The 25971-nt window shown below is 47.2% G+C and overlaps 2 protein-coding genes across 2 annotated transcripts; both read right to left on the reverse strand.

The window, feature by feature from the left end:
* Positions 1-3767: 3767 nt before the first annotated feature.
* LOC102450973 (olfactory receptor 52M1-like) lies at positions 3768-4715 on the reverse strand. Its single transcript, XM_075923280.1, has one exon. The coding sequence runs from the start codon at positions 4713-4715 to the stop codon at positions 3768-3770; it is 948 nt and encodes a 315-aa protein (XP_075779395.1).
* A 15099-nt stretch (positions 4716-19814) lies between these two features.
* Positions 19815-20762, reverse strand: LOC102451208 (olfactory receptor 52M1-like). The gene has a single exon (XM_006131057.2). It carries the CDS (start codon positions 20760-20762, stop codon positions 19815-19817), a length of 948 nt encoding a protein of 315 aa, XP_006131119.2.
* Between the last annotated feature and the right edge of the window lie 5209 nt (positions 20763-25971).

Consider the following 25971-nt stretch of genomic DNA (forward strand, 5'->3'; position numbering starts at 1 on the left):
TACCGGGGCGGCCGACAAAGGGCTTTGATGTCGGCAGGGGAACGTCCAGACTAGCGCGCTGAGCGGACAAACAGCTGATCAGCTGTTTGTCTGCTCAGCGCGGCAGCCATGTAAATGTAAATGAAGCCGCGATAATTTAAATTGCGGCTTCATTTACCTTTGCCAATGTGTCTAATCTACATGCCTCTGCCGACAGAGGCATGTAGTCTAGACACAGCCAAAGTGTTAAACATACACTGAACACCTGTGCGTAATACGACAATATTGAAACACCTGGGTCTGTATGTCCAAAGCCTAAAGAGGGCCCTGGACACACTGCCTCTGCATTAGGCCAGGTCCACACAAGACCTGGAGGGTTGGTTTAAAGTACACAACTCCAGCTATGTAAAATAGGTAGCTGCAGTTGGCTTACATCTTGATGCCATCTTCATAAGTTTGGAGTATGGGAGGGGCTCTGGGTTTAACCCAGGGTGGGTGCTATTGGTCCAGGAGGAGTTTCAGAGTGCGAGCTCTGGGGAGGAGTTTGGGAGCAGGGGGACTCATGTCTGGGGCACAAGATTGGGTGCAGGAGGGGGTTCAGAGCTATGAAAGAGGTTCAGGAAGCAAGCTCTGTCTGGGCACCATTTAACTGAGATGGTGTCTGGGTGGTGGAACAGCGGAGTTAATTCAGGCTTACTCCTGCCCTGGCCCTGCACCACCCCTCAAAAGAGCTGGCATGTACAGCAACGGCTCCATGGCCCCATGTGCTGCCCTTCAGGTACAGGCACGGAGCCCACAGCTTCTCCTGGCCACGGTTTCCTGTTACTCATCAATGGCAGCTGCAGGAGCGGTGTCTGCAGGCCAGGACAGCATGTGGAGACCCCCAGCTCTGCCTCTCTTAGGGCTGCAGGGACATGCCAGCCAGGACCAGGAGCAGCAGTTACCATGGGGATAATGACTGCAGCCATGGCAGGTTCGGCATTTCACAACTCACTCCTCAAACAATTACATTTAAGCATCAGAGACCAGTCAAAACCCAAAACTAACCCACTTTGCGAGCAGTAGAATATAACAACCACCCTGCACAGGTGTGTTAGGTCTGGAGATGAGAGAAGGACCCTGCGTGTTTGTGAGAATGGCAGAGACACACACGGTGTGAGAGTGACAGAGATTTGCATTGTCAAGCTTCCTCCACCCCCTTCTCTCCATGTGGAGGTGGGGTTCAGCAGTGGGGGGGGGGGAGGAAGGACACCCTGACATCCCCTTCTCCCTCCCACATGCCTCACAACAAGCAGGAGGCTCCCAGGGGGCAGCTTCAAGGCAGCGGGCAGGACGGGCATAACAGTAGAGGGAGGGGCAACTGAAGTGCCAGCATTGGATAGCTTCCCGGCCAAACCAGTTGGGATCCCCTGTCAGAGGCTCCAAGATCTACTGGTAGATCCCAATCAGCTGGTTTTTGACCACTATCAGCCGTGTCTGCACTGTGCAGATCAACTCTGCCTTGTACTAGACCCACTACATCACGATGAATTCGTGGAGGTTCGGTCCATCAATGGCTATTAATGAGGATAAGTAGAGATGTTGTCCGTAGCTTCTGTTTGTCAGAAGCTGGGAATGGATGACAGAAGAGGGATCCCTTAGGGTGCTTTAGGAGGAGCGTTGCCAGCAGATCTAGAGAATTGATTATTCCCCTTTATTTGGCTCTGGTGAGGCCACATCTGGAGTATTGTGTCTAATTTGGGGGCCCCACTACAGAAAGGATGGGGACGCATTGTAGAGAGTCATGTGGAGGGCAAGGAAAATGATGAGCACATGACCTACGAGGAGAGGCTGAGGGAAGAGAAGAGTGAGGGGGGATTTGAGAGCATCCTTCAACTTCCTGAATGGGGTTCCAAAGAGGATGGAGAGAGGCTGTTCTCAGGGGTGGCAGAAACAGAACAAGGAGCAATGGACTTACGTTGAGGTGGGAGAGGTCTAGTTTGAATATTAGAAGAAAAGATTTCCCTAGGGGCGGGATGAAGTGGGTTTCCCTAGGGAGATGGGTAATCTTCATCTCTAGAAGTTTCGAAGTCCTGGTTTGATCAAGCCCAGGCTAGGAAGATTGAGTTGGGGTTGGTCCTGCTTTGGGCAGGGGTTGGACTCGAAGACTCCAGCTGGAGGTCCAGACAGGGTATTTTTTTGTGTATAATCAAGGAATATGTGGCACCTGAGTCTACCAGTAAATTCTGTCCGAGGGCCCCTCCTGCAAACTTCACATAAACAGTGAATCTCCCCCATTCATCCGTATTTAATTGTGTTCTGCCAGCTTTGCTAGGAGCTCAGGGTTAGGCAGACTGTCTATTGCTTCCTTTGACTCGTATTTCAAGAGCCGCTTCCAAATGTCCCCTCACCATGGGTCAGGGGTTCTGCCTCACCCGTTAAGAGGTCTGTCTCCCCTCTCCTTTCCCTGAGTGCTATTTGGGGTGGTTATGGCAGCCATCTTCTCCGGTTTCTTTTTAGGAGTGTGAAGGTCTTTTTGAACCTCATCAGCCTGCTTTGCTATCTCTACAATATCTCTTATTCGAGTGGCTGCCAGATCCGTACGCATAAAGGCCATAAGAATCAAGGGGAAAGTGCCTTGGGTTAAAGCTTGTTTGAAAGGAAGGACTGAAAACCTGGATTGACAGCATCTGTTTGCCGTGAGGGCAGGGGACTGGACTCGACCTCTCGAGGTCTCTTTCACTCCAAGTATTCTATGATGAGCTCACAAACTGTGACATGGGCACTTGTAGGGAGCCCCTTCCCGTCTTCTTTTACCTCCTATTGCAGTGGAAAAATTGCCAACTGTTTGTACCAACCGTCTCCTTCCTCTCAACCATCTTCGCTTGGGCCTCTAAAATCTGTTACCCGGGTTCTTTCAACACAAACCTCTCGGTAACTTTTACTGTCTGCAAGGTGGTGTCAGGAAATCATTAAGGGGAGACACTGTTGTCCGACCGATAGATGGGTGGTACAAACAGGATAACACAAGAGTGCTTTCACTTAAAGCTAAACTACTTAGTCTCAAGCACTGACACATGTCTGCAACAGGTTAGTAAAACACCTCCACCCTTGATAATTACTGAAGTTGAGTGTGGCTCTTGAGTGACACTAGGCAGGCTTCCAATGGTTAGTCTTCTGTCTGCCGACGGAGACGAAGATGCGTCCTGATGTGAAGAGACCTCAAGTAGTCCTTGAAGTGTCCCTCCAAGTGTTCCCTCAAATTCCCTCACTAACTAGTTGTTTTTCTTTCCTTTAAAATAGGAATGAGATACAGCACTCATTTTACTTAATTGCTAAGTTATATGTAAAAAAAAAGAGTTTTTGAGTGCCAAAGTAGCTCCTTGAATCACGGATAACAATGTCACGCCTATCAACATCTGGAATGGCTCTCTTGAAGTTTCACTGAGGGAGGAGTGACATGTACATAATCAAGTGAGTAACAGTGGGAGGAGAGGACAGCCAAGTGGCAGGGATGCAGCCTTGTTAGGAAGAGTCAGGGGAGGTGCAGGTCCTTGGTGGAAGATGTGGGCCATGAGATGTGGCCTTAGAGCACAAAGTAACAAAAGTGAGAAAGGTGTCCATTCCAGGACATGCACACAGAAGGATTCCCCACGGTGTCACATTGATACTACAAAATAAGATCAGGAAAGGGATTAATGTCTCCGTGAATGTCCAGGCAAATGGTTCAGGGAAGAGAGACTGGCATCATGTCTCCAGCCAGCTTTGCATAGTCCTCCATCTGAGAGATAATGTAGGAAGAGAAAACTTTAGGTTCCTTTATGGATAAGGAAATGCAGCAGCCTGTCATGGATCTGTTTGGTCCTCACCCCATAGATGATGGGGTTCAGCATGGGGGGAAGCAGGAGGCACACATTAGCAAAGAGAACATGGAAATACAAAGCCACATTGTGACCAAACCGGTATGTGAGGACAGAGAAGAAACATGGGATGTAAAAAGCTAAGATGGCACAGAGGTGGGAGCCACAAGTCCCAAAAGTCTTAAGTCTGGCGTCCTTGGTTGGGAGGCTGAAGATGGCCCTGAGTATCAGGGTATACGACACAACTATAGAAAGCACGTCAAGACCCATCAGCAAGATGGCCGCAAAGAGGCCATAGTAGCTACTGATGCGGATGTCGGTGCAGGCCAGACTCACCACGGCTGTGTGCTCGCAGCAAGTATGAAGGATGACGTTGGTTCTGCAATATGGCCACTGCCTCGCCAGCAAGGGACAGGGCAATGTGATCAAGCCACAACGCAGCAACATGGCCAGGCCGATCTTGCTCACAATGGGGGTAGTCAGAATGGTAGAATGTCTCAGGGGATTGCAGATGGCCACGTAGCGATCCAAGGCCATGGCCACGAAGATCCCAGACTCCACTGCAAGGAAGCAGTGAATGAAGAACATCTGGGTGAGACATGCACTGAAATTTATCTCTCGGTCATTGAACCAGAAGATGCTCAGCATTTTGGGTACAGTTGATGTGGACTGAACCACATCAGTGGCAGCCAGCATGCAGAGGAAATAGTACATGGGCCCATGGAGACTCGGCTCCATCTTCACAATGAACATGATGGTGAGGTTACCGAAGAAAGCGATGGCGTACATCACACTGAAGGGGATGGAGATCCAGACATGGGCTGCCTCTAGGCCAGGGATGCCCAACAAGATGAAGGTGGAGGGATTGGGGGAGCCAGTTGCATTGGAATGTGACATGGAATCACGGTGAACGTCTCGAACTCCGAGGCAGAACGTCGTCTCCTGTCTGTTCTGTAGGTTCTCTTGTCTTCCCGTGTGCCTGGCGTCTAAGGTGTTGGACGCAGTACAAAAGCCTAGATGGATACATAATATTAACAAGATAAATGACATAAACCACTGGAGGCTACTCTCATGGGTGAAGCAATTCGGCTTCCCTTTGTACACTGGGAAATTACATTTTCATTATTCAGAGTAATGGATTATGAACAACTAACTCTACTAATGCCAGTTCTGTTTCTCATATTGTTCTACGTGTCAGTCATTCCTGCAGGTCTTGTGGGGGATACCTTAAAAGGCACCAGCTGGAAATATGGGTCTGGATTGCTGCATTGGGAGCGGGGCATAGGGGGTCCATGCTCTTGGGAATTCCCTATGCACCTGCCTGATAAAAATATGTGATTGGAAAAAAATCAAATCTTTACCAAAAGAACGGAGAGGTCTCTGGCACCTTAGAGACTGACAGAATTCTTAGGGCATAAGTGTTCTTGGGTAAAAAGCAATACTAGGAGATGAGTCCGAATTTACTAACTTCGAATTCTGGGTACCCGATTTTACAAATTCGAAGTTCTATGACTTCCAACGAGGAAGAATTGAACAGAGTGCAAGGCAGGCTCCATTAATATGAATGTGCTACCTCGGACACAGAAGCGCAGGGAGAACGCTAGGAAGCTGCGGGAGGCCTCCCAAAGGCCAATAAGTTTGAATACGTGGAACCAGAGAATCCACGTTAACATTATTTTGGACTTGGTAGTTTGGATGTATCACTTACAAATTAGAACTTACGGGCTAAGGTCCTAGTGTAGACCAGGCCTTAAACAGTAAGGTCTACCCCTTTGAGATGAAATTCTTGCCAAGATGGGTATCAGAGGAAAACAGCCCAACTAAAACACACACCATAGAAAAGATCTGGACCTCATTCTTTTAGTCTCTATGGAAACACCTGGTTCTTCACAGCAGTGCCCCAAAGGAACATAATGTTTGAATGCGTAAGGAATATGGTGGGGGAATAATCGACTTTGAATACGTGCTTAGTCTTGTTTACCCAAGAACACAGCAGATAGAAAAGGGAGTTCCAGGACAAGTTCTGAGAATGGGGGAGGTTGTTATATGTGTAAAGCCTGAAAAGTGTGGAATGAAACTAAAAAAGAAAAAAAAAAGAAAAAAAAAAGAATTGTCTTGTAGCACTTTAGGATATATCTACACAGGAGGACAAAAGTCAAACTAAACTACGCAAATTCAACTACAACAATTGTGTAGCTGAAGTACAAATAGTTTAATTCAGCTTTTGGCGGTGTCTACAGAGCCAGAAGTCAAAGGAAGTGCACTCTTCCTTTGACTTCAATTATTCCTCGTGAAATGAGGGTTACAGAATTTGGAATAAAAATCCTCCAGCTCAACATTATTTTGAAATAATGGCTTGATGTGTAGGCATGGTCTTTGTTATTTTGGAATAATGTTACTGTTTAAATGTGCCCTTAGAGATAGATAGATAGATAGATAGATAGATAGATAGATAGATAGATAGATAGATAGATAGATAGATAGATAGATAGATAGATAGATAGATAGATAGATAGATAGATAGAGGGAGTTTAGGGGGATAGATATATACAGGGCTCACCGATCCACGGGGCTCGCCATACTGTCTGGCGATCTGCACATGCGCAGATCGTTCTGCGCATGTGCAGATGGTCCAAACCCATAACATCAAAATCTTATGATATCAAGGAGGGTCAGGGCACAACAGGGAGGCAAGATAAAATCAGTATGTTAGATGCCTATATACAAATGCGAGAAGTATGGGTAATAAGCAGGAAGAACTGGAATTGCTAACCAATAAATACAACTATGATATCATTGGTATTACAGAAACCTGGTGGGATGGGATGCATGATTGGAATGTTGGTATGGAAGGGTACGGCTTGCTCAGGAAGGACAGACAGGGAAAAAAGGGAGGAGGGGTTGCCTTGTATATTAAAAATGTACATACTTGGACTGAAGTGGAGATGAACATAGGAGATAGCTGTGTAGAGAGTCTCTGGGTTAAGCTAAAAGGGGTAAAAAACGAGGGTGATATCATGCTAGGAGTCTACTACAGGCCACCTAGCCAGGTGGAAGAGGTGGATGAGGCCTTTTTTAAACAATTAACAAAACTATCTAAAGCCCAAGATTTGGTGGTGATGGGGGACTTCAACTATCCAGACATATGTTGGGAAACTAACACAGCGAGGCACAGGCTATCCAAAAAGTTTCTGGACTGCATTGGAGACAACTTTCTGTTTCAGAAGGTTGAAAAAGCTACCAGAGGAGAAGCTGTTCTGGATTTGGTTTTAACAAATAGGGAGGAACTAGTTGAGAACTTGAAAGTGGAAGACAGTATAGGGGACAGTGATCACGAAATAATAGAGTTCATGATCTTAAGGAAAGGTAGAAGGGAGACCAGCACAATTGAGGTAATGGATTTCAGGAAGGCAGATTTTGATAAGCTCAGAGACCTTGTAGGTAAGGTCCCATGGGAAGCAAGACTGAAGGGAAAAACAACTGAGGAGAGTTGGAAGTATTTCAAAGGGACGTTGTTAAGGGCCCAAAAGCAAACAATTCCGCTGTGTAGGAAAGATAGAAAATATGGCAAAAGACCAGCTTGGCTTAACAAGGAGATCTTGCATGATCTCAAAATAAAAAAGGAGTCATATAAAAAATGGAAACTAGGACAACTAACAAAGGAGGAATATAGGCAAGCAACACGGGAATGCAGGGGCAAGATTAGAAAGGCAAAGGCACAAAATGAGATCAAACTAGCTACAGGCATAAAGGGAAACAAGAAGACCTTTTATAAATACATTAAAAGCAAGAGGAAGACCAAGGACAGGGTAGGCCCACTGCTTAGTGAGGAGGGAGAAGCAGTAACAGGAAACTTGGAAATGGCGGAGATGCTCAATAGATGCTGATAGAGGAGGTATCTGAGCCTTTAGCTATGATCTTTGAAAAATCATGGCAGACAGGGGAGATTCCAGAAGACTGGAAAAGGGCAAATATTGTGCCCATCTATAAAAAAGGGAATAACCCAGGAAACTATAGACCGGTTAGTTTAACGTCTGTCCCAGGGAAGATAATGGAGCAGGTAATTAAGGAAATCATATGCAAACACTTGGAAAGTAATAAAGTGATAGGGAATAGCCAGCATGGGTTTGTGAAGAACAAGTCATGCCAAACTAATCTGATAGCTTTCTTTGATAAGATAATGAGCCTTGTGAATAAGGGAGAAGCGGTGGATGTCATATACCTAGATTTTAGTAAGGCATTTGATACGGTCTCGCATGATATTCTTATTGATATACAAGGCAAAGATAACTTAGATAGGGCCACGATAAGGTGGGTGCATAATTGGCTGGATAACCGTAGTCAGAGAGTTGTTGTTAACGGTTCTAAATCCTGCTGGAAAGGGATAACAAGTGGAGTTCCTCAAGGGTCTGTTTTGGGACCCGTCCTGTTCAATATCTTCATCAATGATGTAGCTATTGGGATAGAGAGTACGCTTATTAAGTTTGCAGATGATACCAAACTGGGTGGGGTTGCGACTTCTTTGGAGGATAGGGACATAATTCAAAATGACCTTAGCAAGTTAGAGAAATGGTCAGAGGTAAACAGGATGAGGTTTAATAAAGAGAAATGCAAAGTGCTCCACTTAGGAAGGAACAATCAGTTCCATACATACAAGATGGGAAGCGACTGTCTAGGAAGGAGCATGGCAGAAAGGGACCTAGGGGTCATAGTGGACCACAAGTTGAATATGAGTCAACAGTGTGATGCTGTTGCAAAAAAAGCAAATATGATTCTAGGTTGTATCAACAGGTGTGTTGTAAGCAAAACTCGTGAAGTCATTCTGCCGCTCTACTCTGCACTAGTTAGGCCTCAGCTGGAGTACTGTGTCCAGTTCTGGGCGCCACATTTCAAGAAAGATGTGGAGAAATTGGAAAGGGTACAGAGAAGAGCGACAAGAATGATTAAAGGTCTAGAGAACATGACCTATGAAGCCAGGCTTCATGAACTGGGCTTGTTTAGTTTGGAAAAAAGAAGATTAAGGGGGGACATGATAGCGGTTTTCAAATATCTAAAAGGGTGTCACAAGGAGGAAGGAAAAAATTTGTTCCTCTTGGTTTCTGAGGACAGGACAAGGAGTAATGGGCTTAAAGTGCAGCAGGGGAGGTTTAGATTGGACATTAGGAAAAAATTCCTAACTGTCTGGGTGGTCAAATATTGGAATAAATTGCCAAGGGAGGTGGTAGAATCTCCCTCTCTGGAGATATTTAAGAACAGGTTAGATAGACATCTGTCAGGGATGGTGTAGATGGAGCTTGGTCCTGTCTTGAGGGCGGGGGGCTGGACTCGATGACCTCTTGAGGTCCCTTCCTGTCCTATGGTTCTATGATTCTATGATTTTGTGGGCACAACCCACTTCAGATGAGTGAAGCAACAGGGATAGAAACCCCAAATTTAAAGCAGAAAAAGAAAGGAGGGGGGGAGAAAAAAAACCATAATTAGTCTACATCTGGACAGTGGGGCTATATCGGTATAGCAGAGGTATCCTAAAATCGCAATTCTGCATCTTTAAATGCCCCCGTTGTTTCAAAATATATTTTGAAATAATGGGCACACTATTTCGGCACCTGTGAATCCATTGTTCCACAGGGGTTGAGGGACTTGTCAGAATAGTGCTTCATTTTGAAATTTGGAAAATCATGTAAAGGGAAATCATGCGTTTGAGGGGATCAGCAAACATGTGGACAAGGGGAATCCAGTAGATATAGAGTACTTATATTTCCAGAAAGGCTTTGACAAGGTCTGTTAAGTAAAGGCTGTTAAGTAAAGTAAGTTATCATGGGAGAAGAGGAAAGTTGCTTTCATGCATTGAGAACTGGTTAAAAGACAGGAAACAAAGGGTGTGTCTAGACTACTGAGTTTTGTCGACAAAAGTGGACTTTTATCGACAAAACTATACAAGCATCTACACTACCGCTGAGTTCTGTCGACATAACGTCGACAGAACTCAGCAGTTCTGTCGACGCTGGTATACCTCATTTTACGAGGCATAACACCTTCTGTCGACAGAGTTCTGTCGACAGAAGGTGTTATTGCCTGTAGGGTTGTGTCTAGACTACAGGGTTCTGTCGACAAAGCAGCTTACAAAACCCGGTAGTCTAGACGTACCCAAAGGGTAGGAATAAATTGTAAGTTGTTTGGGTGAAGAGAGGTAACTAGTGGGGTCCCCCAACTGTCTGTTCTAAGACCAATCCTATTCAATTTATTTCTTAATGATCTAGAGAAAGAGGTAAACAGTGAAGTGGCAAAATTTGCGGATGATACCAAACTGCTGAACATAGCGAAGACTAAGCAGACTGTGAAGAGCTTCAAAAAGCCCTCACCAAACTAAGTGACTAAATCTGTTGATTGAACAACCAAATGTCAAATTAAATTCAATGTTGATAAATGTAAAGTAATGCACATTGGAAAAAATAATCCCAACGATATATATAATATAATGAGGACTAATTTAACTGCAACTACTCTAGAGAGAGATCTTGGAGTCATTGTGGATAGTTCTCTGAAAACATCCACTCACTGTGCAGCGGCAGTCAAAACAGCTACTAGAGGGTTAGGAATCATTTAAAATGAGATAGGGTATGTCTACACTACCCCGCTAGTTCGAACTAGCGGGGTAATGTAGGCATACCGCACTTGCAAATGAAGCCCGAGATTTGAATTTCCCGGGCTTCATTTGCATAAGCGGGGAGCCGCCATTTTTAAATCCCCGCTGCTTCGAACCCCGTGCAGCGCGGCTACACGGGGCTCGAACTAGGTAGTTCGGACTAGGGTGCCTATTCTGAACTACCGATACACCTCATTTCATGAGGAGTAATGGTAGTTCAGAATAGGAACCTAGTCCGAACTACCTAGTTTGAGCCCCGTGTAGCCGCGCTACACGGGGTTCGAAGCAGCGGGGATTTAAAAATGGCGGCTCCCCGCTTATGCAAATGAAGCCCGGGAAATTCAAATCCCGGGCTTCATTTGCAAGTGCGGTATGCTTACATTACCCTCCTAGTTCGAACTAGGAGGGTAGTGTAGACATACCCATGGAGAGTATGACAAAATATATTGTATTTCCTCTCTATAAAACCACGGTTCTCCCGCATCTTGAATACTGTGTACAGATGCGGTCGCCTCATCTCAAAAAAAGATATCTTGGAACTGGAAAAGGTTCAGAAAAGGGCAACAAAAATTATTAAAAGTTTGGAAAAGGTCCCATATGAGGAGCGATTAAAAAGATTTGGAAATTTCAGTTTAGAAAAGAGAAGACTAAGCGGGTGTATGATAGAGGACTATTAAATCATGACTGGTATGGGAAAAATGAATAAGGAAAAGTTATTTCCTTTTATTTGCTATTCTCTCTCTCTCTCTAGTTGGTTCCTGAAACTACTTAGCTACTTTTAAATCCATCATCAACCTGGGAACACTCCTGCCCCAAACATATTGACTTCCCAAGAGGCAGGTTGCATACAGTCACTTGATTCTCAGACTGCTCCAATTCTCTGGCTTTTTCTGCCTCATCTGAAATAATCCTCATCCCTCTGAGACCTCTCCTCACCCATCCACATTGGATCTTTCTAAATCCAGTCATTGCAGTCAGTGCTAACAGATAATGTCTGTCCATCAGGCACTGAAACAAGTGGTCCACACATCAAGCTGCTGCTTTTTACAGACAGAGCTTTCCCTTGAATGCCTTCTCCAAGCCAGGACCTGTCCCCTCTCTCAGTCGCAGCAAACTGCTTGCTACAAGCACTGCAAGGACTCTCTTCCCTATGAGCATTCTCTGGCCCTGCAGTTCATCGGGAGCTCCCAGTGCGATGATGTGGCCAAATCGCCATTAGCTGCCTAAACTGGGGGATTAGCCACTGGGACAAACTGCAAGGGAAGGGGTGGATTCTCCAGCCGCACACACTTGCAGATGTGGATTCGATGCTTTTCTGTAAGATCGACTTGGGGGCTTGTCTACATTGAAATGCTACAGCAGGGCTGCCCTGGTGCTTCAGAGTAGACAGTACGTTCAAAAAGGACAGAGGGTCTCCTAGCGGCATAGATCACCCACATCCCGCTGTGGTGGGAGCTAAAATCATAGAACACTAGATCTAGAAGGGACCTTGAGAGCTCTTCAAGTCCAGTCCCTGCCCTCATGCAGAACCAAACACCGTCTAGATCATCCCTGAGAGATGTCAATCCAACCAGCTCCCAAATGTCTCCAGTGATGCAGATTCCACACCCCCCCAGGCAACTTATTCCAGTGTTTCAGCACCCTGACAGGTAGGAAGTTTTTCCAATTGTCCAACGTAAACCTCCCTTGCTGCAATTTCAGCCCTTTGCTTCTTGTCCTGTCCTGAGAGACCAAGGTGAATGGGAGGGAGGAGAAATGCTGGGATGGGTTCTCTAGGAAGGGGGGGGGAGGGAATCTTCATCCCTAGAGGTTTTTAAGTCCCAGCTTGACAAAACCCTGGCTGGGATGATTGAGTTGGGTTGGTCCTGCTTTGGGCAGGGGGCTGGACTCGATGACTCCTGAGGCCTGTTCCAGCTGTGCGATTTTATGATTCTAACTGATTCTCTTCCCCATTAACCAGCAGAGCCCTGCAAAGCAAGGGGAGGAGGCGACAGTCTCTGGGCATTAACACATTGTTAGCTCCTGAGGTCTTCACCCAGTTCCTGCACAAAGAGAGCTTTTGCCTCAGTGGAGTCTGAGCAAACCACAGGCCAAGGCATCAGACTTTGCTTTGCAGTATAAACATGCTAATTCCTGCCATCCCTGGGCCGTGGAAATGCGCCTCCTCGGGGCTGGAGGCCATTGGCTGAGGGCGCACAGCCAAGCGGGACAGTTTGGCCAGTGACACTGGTGCACACACGCCCTGTGGCAAAGGCCCTGGGTAATGGGTGGCTGTGCAGAGTGGAAAGCACTTTCCTTCGTAGTGAACAAACATTTCATTGGGTCTGCAGAGGAGGGGAGCCCCTCAGCTAGAGCTAGTACCTGTGAGTGCTGAGAGGGACGTGTCTTCCCTCAGACTCTTCCTCAGGCAGCCGCGTCCTGCATGTCTCTCAGCCCCGCATCTGCAGCAGTGTCCCACGCCGAGAACCGACACCGAGGTGAGCACTGGTTATAACCCAGCTCTGGGCAGTCCCAGGGGGGTTCACTCGGCCTCCAGCGGAGAAGAGATCTGCATGTTAATAGGTGGGAGACCAGGCTGCCGGCACCTCCCTGGTGTTCATCCAGCTCTGGAGTTAACAGTAATTAAGGCATCGTCTCAAGGGGGGAGGAGAACTCCTGGGCTCTCTGCCAAGTCAGAGCAGAATTGGCTGCTCTGTGCCTTTGTGTGTATGGAAAAAATGCTGTTGATTAGTAAGAGAATTTGGGTTGACGTTAGCTGCCCTCAGGGTCTGATACCATGTAAATGCCAAGATGGCTCGGTAGACTGTAGACAGAGAGATCTGGAGAAAGATGACCAAGGGCAGACAGGAGAACCTTCTGCAGCACGGAAGGATCCCCAAAACCCCTAAGGAGGAAAGCGACTAGGAGCATGTCCCCATTATACAGGGAGGTAAACAGAGGCATAGGGTGACCTGACACGGCCATGATCATAGTGATTAGCTCACAGAACCCCGTAGTCCTGGATTCCCTGCTGTGACCACTCTCTCTCCATCAGTCACTGCATGCGACCAGAGAGGAAAGGACTCAAAGTCTAGCAGGGCCTCTCCACTGGGTAGAGATGACGGACTTCCCCGGGGACAAGATGGAGGTGCTGAGACCTCACCCACCATCACACTGTGGAGCTGCCACGTCATGATCCTCTCTAGGCCGTGCCCACGTAGCCACACACAGGCAGGGACACACCCTGATGCAGTTACACAGACGCTTTCACTAGCCACTCATGGACCAGCAGTAGATGGTCTTCAGCCATTTCCCCACCCCCTCTCCTCCAGTTCTCCTGCCGAAGAACCCGAGCGGTGCCATTTTGCCCTGGTCAGAACCCTGATGGGGTGAGTTTATGACCCAGTCTGCCGCTCCCTCAGTGTGAGGAGAACGATACGAACAGAAGAACGTCCCTACGGGGTGAGGCCACAGGTCCATCTAGCCCTGTGTCCCGTCTTCCTTCATTGGCCAATGGCAGGTGCTCCATAGGGAATGAACAGAACAGGGAACCATCACGTGAATCACAGAATCCTAGAATCCCAGAATGGGCATAGACCTCAGGAGTCATCGAGTCCAGCCCCTGCCCAAAGCAGGATCAACCCAACTCAGTCATCCCAGGCAGGGCTTGGTCAAACCAGGACTTTGAAACTTCTGGAGATGGAGATTCCACCTCCTCCCTAGGGAAACCATCCCCATGCTTCATCCCGCCCCTAGGGAAATCTTTTCTTCTAATATTCAAACTAGACCTCTCCCACCTCAACTTGAGACCATTGCTCCTTGTTCTGCTTCTGCCACCCATGAGAACAGCCTCTCTCCATCCTCTTTGGAACCCTATTCAGGAAGTTGAAGGCTGCTCTCAACCACTTGTGGGGGGTGGTTGTTACTTCTTGTACTGATCGCAAAGTGGGTTAGTTTTGGGTTTTGACTGGTCTCTGATGCTTAAATGAGGAGTGAGTTGTGAAATGCCGAACCTGCCATGGCTGCAGTCATTATCCCCATGGTAACTGCTGCTCCTGGTCCTGGCTGGCCTGTCCCTGCAGCCCTAAGAGAGGCAGAGCTGGGGGTCTCCACATGCTGTCCTGGCCTGCAGACACCGCTCCTGCAGCTGCCATTGATGAGTAACGGGGAACCGTGGCCAGGAGAAGCTGTGGGCTCCGTGCCTGTAACTGAAGGGCAGCACATGGGGCCATGGAGCCGTTGCTGTACATGCCAGCTCCTTTCAGGAGTGGTGCAGGGCCAGGGCAGCGGTAAGCCTGCCTTAACCCCACTGCTCCATCACCTGGAAGGAGTCTCAGTTCAAAGGTGCCCAGCCAGAGACTGCTTCCTGAACCCCTTTACCAGCCCTGAACCCTCTCCTGCCCCAGATATGAGTCTCTCTGCTCCCAAACTCCTTCCCAGCACTTGCCCCCTGAAACTCATCTGGATCCCAAGCTCCTACCCTGGGCTAAGCCCGGAGCCCCTCCCACTCTCTGAACCCTTTAGCCTAAGACCAGAGCCTGCACCCCAACTCCAGCCTGGTGAAAGTGAGTGAGGAAGAGAGGTGAAGGGGGACAGAGTGAGCAGGGTAAGGCCTCAGAGAAGGGGGGAGCATGGGCGGGGCCTCAGAGAAGGAGCGGGAAGGACATGAGGTGAGGGTATTTGGGCATGAGGTAGAACTTATAATGCACTTACCTTCTGCTTGTGTGCAGGGAGTGAGAGAGAGAAGGGAGGGGCACTGATGTCGGGGTGTCCCTCCTCCCCCCTCTTCTGTACCCCATCTCCACACAGAGAGAAGGGTATGGAGGGAGCTCAACAATACAAATCTCAGTCACTCTTACACACTGAATGTGTCTGTCATTCTCACAAACACACAGGGTACGTCTAAACTACATGGCTCCGTCGACAGAGCCATGTAGATTTGTTTGTTTGGTAAAGTCAAATGAAGCCACGATTTAAATGATCGCGGCTTCATTTAAATTTACATAGCTACCGCGCTGAACCGACAAACAGATGATCAGCTGTTTGTCCGCTCAGCGCGCTAGTCTGGACGCTCCCCTGCCGACATCAAAGCCCTTTGTCGGCCGTTCCGGTAAACCTCATCCCACGAGGAATAATGGAGCTGGCGACAAAGGGCTTTGATGTCGACAGGGGAGCATCCAGACTATCGCGCTGAGCTGACAAACAGCTGATCAGCTGTTTGTCGGCTCAGCGCGGCAGCCATGTAAATTTAAATGAAGCCGCGATCATTTAAATCGCGGCTTCATTTGACTTTGCCTATGTGTCTAATCTACATGCCTCTGCCGACAGAGGCATGTAATCTAGACACAGCCACACTGTCCTTCACTCATCTCCCAACCCAATATATACTTTAGGGGCTCGTCTACATTGGCCCCTTTTCCAGAAGGGGCATGGTAATTTTTGAAATCGCAATAGGGAAATACGAGGGGGATTTAAATATCCCCCGTGGCATTTAAATAAAAATGTCTGCCGCTTTTTTCCGGCTTTTAGAAAAGCCGGAAAAGAGCGTCTACACTGGCCCCGATCCTCCAGAAAAAGCGCCCTTTTCAGGAGGATCTTATTCCTACTTCAAAGTAGGACCCCTCCTGGACCAACATCACCCACCCTGAGCCCTCCCATACTCTGAACACTTTGGCCAAGACCGGAGCTTGCACCCCAACTCCCTACTCCAGCCTGGTGAAGGTGAGTGAGGATGGGGGAGGCAGGGTGATGCAGTGAGAAGGGGGTGGCCTCAGAGAAGGGGTAGAGCAGAGGCAGGGCCTAGTGAAAGGTCTGAGACCTGAACCAAAGTGAGCAAGAGTGTTGCTATGAGTAACAGAGAGACCTTCTCAAAAGCAGATGTTTTTTCTCGGCAAGTGAGTGTCTGGGACATGAACTCGATGCAGTATGGCTAGCATGGCTAACTCCCACGGAACATGTAAATACCTTCCACCAGGATGGGACAAGGACACCCCAAGCCAGCACATGATAAAACAGTTTCAGGAGGAATAACAGGTAGTTCGATTTAGGGCTTTAATTCGAACTACTGGGTCCCTGCCGCGTGTAGACGCGGGCAGTTTGTCCGGACTTGTAAATTTCAAAAAATAACGACCAGTTGGGAAGATTCACATCAAGCGCGGGATATTTAAATCCCAGGCTTGATTTGCAACTTCGAATGCCTATATTAGCCTCCCTACTTCGAACTAGGGGGCTAGTGTAGACATACCCTTACAGATTTATTGGAGCATAAGCTTTCATGGGCAAAGACCCACTTCGTCAGATGCATGGAGTGGAAATTCTATTATTGACTGAGTCCATTGTCACTGGTACAGAAGCGTAAAAGAAGTTTGCATATGATGTGGATGAATTGGAGACGGTTCAGCGGAGGGCAACAAAAATGATGAGGGGGCTGGAACACGTGACCTACGAGGAGAGGCTGATGGATTTGGGCTTGTTTAGTCTGCAGAAGAGAAGAGTGAGGGGGAATTTGCTAGCAGCCTTCAACTTCCTGCAGAGGGGAAGGGGGAAGGGTGGGATTGTTCCAAAGAGGCTGGAGAGAAGCCGTTCTCAGTGGTGACAGAACAAGGAGCAAATGTCCTAATTTGCAATGGGGGAGGTCTAGGTTGAATATTAGGAAAAACTATTTCACCAGAAGCACTGGGCTGGGTTCCCTAGGGAGGGGGTGTATTCTCCATCCCTAGAGGTGTTTAAGTCCCAGCTTGACCAAGCCCTGGCTGGGATGACTGAGTCGGGGTTGGTCCTGCTTTGGGCAGGGGGCTGCACTCGATGACTCCTGAGGTCTCTGCCAACCCTGGGATTCTAGGATTCTAGGATTCTATATCCTTCACACCAGGCCAACTCACAGCATCTCTGAATAACAGGGGCTGCCTCTAAGTCCAGGGACAGCAGCTGAGCCTCGTGGGTTTGCTCCATGGTGCCTGTCTGCAGAGATTCCCTCCAAGGGACCAGTTAGCCAGCACGGCGCCACGGCCATCAGGACTGAGCCATCCAATCTCACTCATGAAAATCCCCCTTCACTTTCTCACCGCTCCCCTACTGCAGCCAGTCAGCAGGCAATGCGCAGTCAGCAGAAATGGTTCAGATCTAGTCTCTTTTTCCATTGGCTGCCCTGGGCTGGATCTCCAGCTGGCGTCAATGGGGGCCACTTTAGTGGCACCCGGCCATTTTTTCCAGCTCAGGATTAGCCCGGATGGGTCTCTTTGCTGTGTTCCCTCCCTCTGGGGCATCTGGCATTGGCCACTGTGGGTAGACAAGACACTGGGCTGGATGGATCTTCGGTCTGACCCCGTCTGGCCATTCTTATGCTCTCAGCTTCAGCAGTGGCGAAGATGGGACAAAACATGCGTAGACTAGGACAGACTTCCAGACAGGTGAGTTCTTCTCTTTCCCCAGGCCCAGAGCCCCCCTCTGTGAGCTCTGAAGGTCAGGGAACAAACTGCCCAGCCCAGAGCCCTTCACGTGCCCCTTCTCTGGGCTTCCTTTACAATTGTATAGGCGAGGTGCTGTCAAAGAACACCATTCCTGGCCTTCAAAGATCCAAAGTCCTGCACTCACTCAGCTCCTCCTGAGCAGAGGAGGGATGCCCCAGGCTGCAGGAATTGTCTGGAGAAGTTCTGTGCAGTACCAGAAGACAGCTATCCCAGGATGCTTAAGTCCATCTCTGTGGAATCCCAGCAGGGTTTCTGCCTCACCTAAGAAGTTATAAGAACACAAGAATGGCCAGACAGGGTCAGATCAAAGGTCCATCTAGCCCAGTATCTTGTCTGCTGACAGTGGCCAATGCCAGGTACCCCGGAGGGAGTGAACAGAGTAGGGAAAAGTATTTTAAGATGCCCTGCATCAGGCCATGGTGACTCGAAAACATCTAGCTTTTCCTAAGCAATTGTTGACATGTTCTTTTCCTATTTTCCTACTTTATTTTCACAGGCATTCACTATGCCAACCGCCTAATTACTACCACTCTTCCTGGTGAAAATTGAAACAAAGACATCATTAAGCACCTCTACCTATTCTACAGTATCTCATATTGTATTGTTCCCTCTTCACTGAGTAATGGGACAACCCTGTCCTTGGTCCAGAAAAATGCAACAAAAATTATTAGGGGTTGAGAACGGATCCTGACCTGTTTTAATGAAAAGGGATTAAAAAAACGTGGACTTTTCATTTTAGAAAACAAGAGACTAAGGGGGAATATGATAGAGGTTTATAAAATCATGAGTGGTGTGGAAAAAGTGAATAAGGATATGTTGTTTACTTATGCACACCATATAAAAACTAGGGGTCAGCCAATGAAATTAAAGGGCATCAGATTAAAAAGAAGCGAATCACATAATTTTTTCAACAGTCAACTTGTGAAACCCTTTGACTGTGAAGGCCAAGTGTAAATACCTGGACAATAAGGCCATCAACGGGTATTAGGCAGGGTGGGCAGGGATCCAACAACACGGTCCATGTGTCCATAATGTCGGTTTTCCAGAACATGTTAGTGGGTGATAGGTGATGAATCCCTTTATGATGCCTATATTCCATTAATTCCTTCTGAATCCCTTCGTATTGGCTAGTGTTGGAAGACTGGACAAGGTGGACCACTGGGCTTCCTCAGAATGGTCATGGTGTTATAGAGCCGGGATATCTCTACCTCTCTGCTCCGCTGTAGTGCACTAGGCCCCACAGCCCTCTCAGAGCTGAGATTTATCCCAGGAGTCTTCCCACAGTGTTCGTAACAAATGAAAAGTATACATTAAATTTTTAAACCTAAGCAAAACTTTCCACAAGATGTAAGAACGTGTTTGTACTAGAAGTGAATGGGTCTTATATTTGTTTTTCCTCTTTGATATAGGAATGAGATACAGTACTCATTTCAGTTAATTGCCAAGTTATCTGCCAAAAAATGAGAGTTTTTGAGTGCTGAAGTAGCTCCTTGAATCATGCACAGCGTCACACCTATCAACATCTGGAATGGCTCCCTTTAAGTTTCTCTGGGGGAGGAGTGACATGGATATAATCAAGTGAGTGACAGAGGTAGCGGAGGAGAACCAAGCGGCAGGTGTGGAGCCATTTTAGGAACAGGTGAGGGTCCTTGGTGGAAGATGTGAATCAGGAGATGATTCCTTAGGGGACCAATTAACAGAAATTAGAAAGGTCCATTCCATGAGATACACACAGAAAGATACCCCAATGTGTCACACTGATAGTACAAAATAAATTCAGGAAAGTGATTAATGTGTCCTTGAATGACCAGGCAAGTGGATCAGGGAAGAGGGTCCAGCAGCATGTCTCCAGCCAGCTTTGCCCAGTCCTCCATCTGAGAGCCAAAGTATCACAAGAAAACTTTAGGTCCCTTTCTGAGTAAAGAGCCGGAGCAGCCTGTCCCGGATATGTTTTGTCCTCACCCCATAGATAATGGGGTTCAGCATCGGGGGGAACAGGAGACACACATTAGCAAAGAGAACATGGAAATGCAAAGCCACACTCTGGCCAAACCGGTATGTGAGGACAGAGAAGAGACCTGGGATGTAAAAGGCTAAGATGGCACAGAGGTGGGAACCACAGGTCCCAAAAGTCTTAAGTCTGGCGTCCTTGGTGGGGAGACTGAAGATGGCCCTGAGTATCAGGGTATATGACACAGCTATATAAAGCACGTCAAGACCCAAGAGAAGGACTGCTACAAAGAGGCCGTAGTAGCTACTGATGCGAATGTCAGCACAAGCCAGATTCACTACTGCTGTGTGCTCACAGCATGTATGAAGCATGACATTGGTTCTGCAATATGGCCAAAGCCTCGCCAGCAAGGGACAGGGCAATGTGATCAAGCCACCACGCAGCAACATGGCCAGGCCAATCTTGCCCACAATGGGGTTGGTCAGGATGGTGGAATGTCTCAGAGGATTGCAGATGGCCACATAGCGATCCAACGCCATGGATGCAAAGATTCCCGATTCCATTGCAGTGAAGCAGTGAATGAAGAACATCTGGGTGAGACAGGCACTGAAATTTATCTCTCGGTCATTGAACCAGAAGATGCTCAGCATTTTGGGTACAGTGGATGTGGACAGGACCAGGTCAGTGGCAGCCAGCATGCAGAGGAAATAGTACATGGGCCCATGGAGACTTGGTTCCATCTTCACAATGAGCATGATGGTAAAGTTACCCAAGAAGGCGATGGCGTACATCACACTGAAGGGGATGGCGATCCAGACATGGGCCCCCTCCAGGCCAGGGATGCCCAACAAGATGAAGGTGGAGGGATTGGGAGAGCCAGTTGCATTGGAACGTGACATGGAATCACGGTGAACGACTCCAACTCTGAGGCAGAATGTTGTCTCCCGTCTCTACTGAACGTTCTCTTGTTCTCCCGTGTGCCCAGGGTTTCAGGTAATGGACATAGTACAAACACCTAGATGGACAGAGAATATTAATAATATTCACGACATACACTATCAGACGCTGCTCTCATAGGTGAAGCAAATTGGTTGCCCTTCGCACACTGGGAAGTTACAATTTCATTATTCTGATTAATGGATTCTGATCAACTAACTCTACTAAGGCCAATTCCGTTTCTTGTCTTGTTCCATGTGTCATGACTTCCTGCATGTCTTGTGGGGGAGACCTTAAAAGGCACCAGCTGGCAATATGGGTCTGGATTCTGGTTATCCATCATTGCTGCAGTGAGAGCCAGGCAAAAGCTTCCATGCTCTTGGGAGATCCCAATGCACATGCTTGAATAAAATCTGAGATTGGGATAAAACAAATCTTTGCCAAAACAATGGAGAATCTTGTGGCACCTTAGGGTATGTCAAGACAGTGGAGCTATTTCGGGATACTGGAGACATCCCAAAATAGCTCTTCCGTATCTTTTACATGCACATGTGATTTCAAAACATTGTTTGACATTATGGGCATTTTATTCCGGCATCCCTGTAACCCTTGTTCCATGTTATTTCAAAATTTGGTGCTGTCTAGACAGCATAAAAGGCTATTTGGAAATACTTTTGAAACAAGATATGCAATTTGCATAGCTTATTCCAAGCTAAGGAATACTTGAGAACCCTAAAGTGAAAATAAGATATGCAATTTGTGCTATGCACACCTCCAAATTTCAAAATAAATAGCATATTATTTAAATATCCCTTAAAATTTGGGAAACAAGGGTTACAGGGATGCTGAAGTAGCACGGCCATTATTTTGAAAAATGTTTCCAAATAATGGGTGCATTTAAAAGATGTGAGGCAGCTATTTTGGGGGTATTGGATGTATCCTGAGATAGCCCCACTGGTTAGGCATACCCTAGGAGAATTATTTGGGTGTAAGCTTTTGTGAGTAAAACTGATGAAGTGGGTTTTACTCACCAAAGCTTATGACCTGATAAATCTGGTAGGTCGTGTCTGCACTTGGAGATTAGTCTGAATTTACTTTATGTTTGACTTCTGGGCACTCAATTTTACAAATTTGAAGTCCTGTGAAATCACTATAGTGAAGAATTGACAATTCCGTCAATTATTCCAAAATAGTGTTGCTATGTAGACATACTTTTAGAGACTGACAAAAAACAGATAGATAGATAGATAGATAGATAGATAGATAGATAGATAGATAGATAGATAGATAGATAGATAGATAGATAGATAGATAGATAGATAGATAGATAGATATCATGAGCTTTCATGGGCACAACATGCTTCTTCATATGAGTGGAGCAACAGGGACAGAAACCCCACATTTAAATCAGAAAAAGAAGGGAGAAGGGGAGAAAAAAACCTGTGAATTATAGTACCTGTGCTGAATGAGGCTGCGGGACTGGGCTGGAAGTGTCCCATACTTAGCTTTGAATGTCAGTTGAGTGTTGAATATAATGGTTCCTCCAGTTCACAATTTTGTTCAGTCCCTGGGAGATAGTATTGAATGGGCATATGAAGGCCAGTTCTGCTGTCTCTCTCTCTCTCTCTATGGCTACATCTACACTGGCCCCTACTTCGGAAGGGGCATGCTAATTCACAACTTCAGAATAGGGAAATCCGCGGGGGATTTAAATATCCCCCGTGGGATTTAAATAAACATGGCCGCTGCTTTTTTTCCGGCTTGGGGAAAAGCCGGAAAAGAGCATCTAGACTGGCACGATCCTCTGGAATAAAGCCCTTTTCCGGAGGATCTCTTATACCTACTTGCAAGTAGGAATAAGAGATCCTCCGGAAAAGGGCTTTATTCCGGAGGATCACGCCAGTCTAGATGCTCTTTTCCGGCTTTTCCCTAAGCCGGAAAAAAAGCGGTGGCCATGTTTATTTAAATCCCGCGGGGGATATTTAAATCCCCCGCGGATTTCCCTATTCCAAAGTTCTCAATTAGCATGCCTCTTCCAGAGAAGGGGCCAGTGTAGACGTAGCCTATATATATCTAGTTGGTTCCTGCAATTACTTGGCTACTTTAAAATCCATTAATGAGGGCCCGGCCATGTTAAAATGTTGCTTCACAGGCTTCTGTGTATCAAATTATATATTCAAAATTAGTCTCTAAGGATATGTCTACACTAGCCCCCTACTTCGAAGTAGGGAGGCTAATGTAGGCATTCAAAGTTGCAATTCAAGCCCGGGATTTAAATATCCCGCGCTTGATTTCCATCTTCCCGGCCGGTTGCCATTTTTGGAAATTTACAAGTCCAGACTAACTGCCCGCATCTACACGCAGCAAGGACCTGGTAGTTCAAATTAAAGCCCTGGTTCAAACTACCTGTTAAACCTCATTCCAGGAGGAATAAAATAAACATTGATGTGTGGTCCACTCTAAAATCATTGACACTAGCAGGAACTAATGTGTTATAAGTCCTCCCATTCCCCGCACTTAAGTCGGCCAAAAAAACCGTTGCGCAAAAGGAAGTCAGCCATGGGGAAAAAAAGGTTCCCCACTTAAAGTTGTTTTACAGTAAGTACCTTGGAATGTATCTTGGATTTATAGGGTGTGTCTAGACGACATGGCTCCATCGACTGAACCATGTAGTCTAGACACACCCATAGTGGGGATGGCCTACTCAGGGCAGGTCGGGCCTTCGTTAGGGTAGAGTGCATATTTTGGTTCATCGCTCTACAGGAAGGATGTAGCCAAGTGGAGGGGACCCAGAGGTAAGCATCAAGGATGATCGAAGGGAGGGAAAACAAGCCAAATGAGCAAGCTCAGGGAACCAGGTACGTTCACTTTCTGAAAAAGTAGATTAGGAAAGGACCCCCGAACAGTGCTCAACCACATGAGAGTAGGTCAAAGCTATGTGTGCCATGGAAGGGCATTTGAGCACGGACACTGAAGGGTTTCCAAAGGCAGGGAGGTGGCCAGAAATCTGGCATGAATGAGCTACAAGAACTCCTGCATTTTGGGGGATGCTCATATTAGATGACCCTTCCAGTCCCTTTCAAACCTCTGCCTCTGTGATTCTACAATGATAAATCCTAGTGCCTGTCACACCATAACCAGATAAGTAAGGAAGTTCAATGCAGAGGAAACTGGGTGCAATGTAATGTCCTGTGTTATACAGGAATTCAGACTTTAAGTGCCATGAATCTATTAACAAAGAAAGTAGACGGGGCTATAAATTTACTGATTTTTCATAACACACAAAGAAGGGAACATGTAATGATATGGAATATCTGAACATGCAATAGTGAGAAAAGATTTTTTTTACATAATTCGTATTTAACCTATGGAACTCCTTGCCCCTGACATTATTGGAACAAAGAGCTGAACTGAATGGGATTCACAACTGGATTGCCTTTGTGGGTGGCGCTGTTGGTACCACGTTTCATTAAATCTGTTTAATAACTTCAATGAGGAGACCTCATATTCAATTGCATATAAGTTTGTCAAACCTTAACCAGGTGAACCAAAATTTCCCACAATGGGTGTCTGCTTCCAGCTGAAATGTTTTCTTTGTTTTGTTTGTTTTCTTTTTTTTTAATTCAGAACACAGCCAACTTCTGCAATGAGTGTAGGAGATAAGATATTTTGCCTACACTCAAGTATCAGAGGGGTAGCCGTGTTAGTCTGAATCTGCTCCTACACTTCAGTTAGTCTATAAGGTGCCACGGGACTCCTCGCCGCTTTTGCCTACACTGAAAAATTATAATACAGGTTCCAGTAAGGAACCTTCACACCTCCAAACTTTCCAGCAGATAAAAGTAAGAGGCTGAGGGATTTGGGCTTATTTAATCTGCAGAAGAGAAGAGTGAGGGGGGATTTGAGAGCAGCCTTCAACGTCCTGAAGGGAGGTTCCAAAGAGGATGGAGAGAGGCTGTTCTCAGTAGTGACAGGTGGCAGAACAAGGAGCAATGGGCTCAAGTTACAGTGGGGGAGGTCTAGGTTGGATATTAGGAAAAACTCTTTCCGTAGGAGGGTGAAGAAGCACTGGAATGGGTTCCATAGAGGAGGGGGTGGAATCTCCATCCCTAGAGGTTTCGAAGTCCCATCATGACAAAGCCCTGGCTGGGATGATTGAGTTGAGGTAAGTCCTGACTTGGGCAGCGGGATGGACTCGATGCCTCCTGAAGTCTCTGTCAGCCCTGGGATTCTAACCAGCTCTCTTGCCCCATTAACCAGCAGAGCCCTGCAAAGCAAGGGGAGGAGGCGACAGTCTCTGGGCATTGACACACAGCTGGCTCCTGAGGTCTTCCCCCAGTTCTTGCACAAAGAGACGTTTTGTCTCAGTGGTGCCTGGGCAAACCAAAGGCCCCCACCTCAGAATTTGGCTTCGCAGCATAAATCTACTAATTCCTGCCATCCCTGCGCTATGGAAATGCACCTCGTTGGGGCTGGAGGCCATTGGCTGAGGGCGCACAGTGAAGCGGGACAGTTTGGCCAGTGACACTGGTGCACACACGCCCTGTGGCAAAGGCCCTGGCTAGTTGGTGACTGTGCAGATTGAAAGCACTTTCCTTCCTAGTGCATCCACATGGCACTGAGTCTGTGGAGCAGGGGAGCCCCCAAGCAAGGGACAGTACCTTTAAGTACTGAGAGGGACGTGTCTTCCCTGCGAGCCTCCCTCAGGCAGCCGCGTCCCACATATCTCTCAGCCCAGCATCTGCAGCAGCATCCCACAGCGAGAGCCGGCACCGGGGTGAGCACTGGTTATAACCCAGCTATGGGCCATCCCAGTGGGGTTCACTCGGCCTCCAGCGGAGAAGAGATCTGCGTGTTAATAGGCGGGAGACCAGCACCTCCCTGCTGTTTATCCAGTTCTGGGGATAAACAGCAATTAAGGGACCATCCCACAGGGAGAGGAGAACTCCTGGGGTCTCCGCCAATCCAGAGCAGAATTGGCTGCTCTGGGACTTTGTGTGTATTGCAAAAATGAGTGCTGATTGGTAAGAGAACTCGGGTTAACGTTAGCTCCCCCCAGGATCTGATACCGTGTAAGTGGAGGATGGCTCGGTAGCCTGTAGACAGACAGATCTGGAGAAAGCTGTCCGAGGGCAGACAGGAGAACCTTCTGCAGCACCTACTAAGAAAGAG

The sequence above is a fragment of the Pelodiscus sinensis genome, chromosome 1 (assembly GCF_049634645.1).
Source record: "Pelodiscus sinensis isolate JC-2024 chromosome 1, ASM4963464v1, whole genome shotgun sequence".
Taxonomy (NCBI): domain Eukaryota; kingdom Metazoa; phylum Chordata; order Testudines; family Trionychidae; genus Pelodiscus; species Pelodiscus sinensis.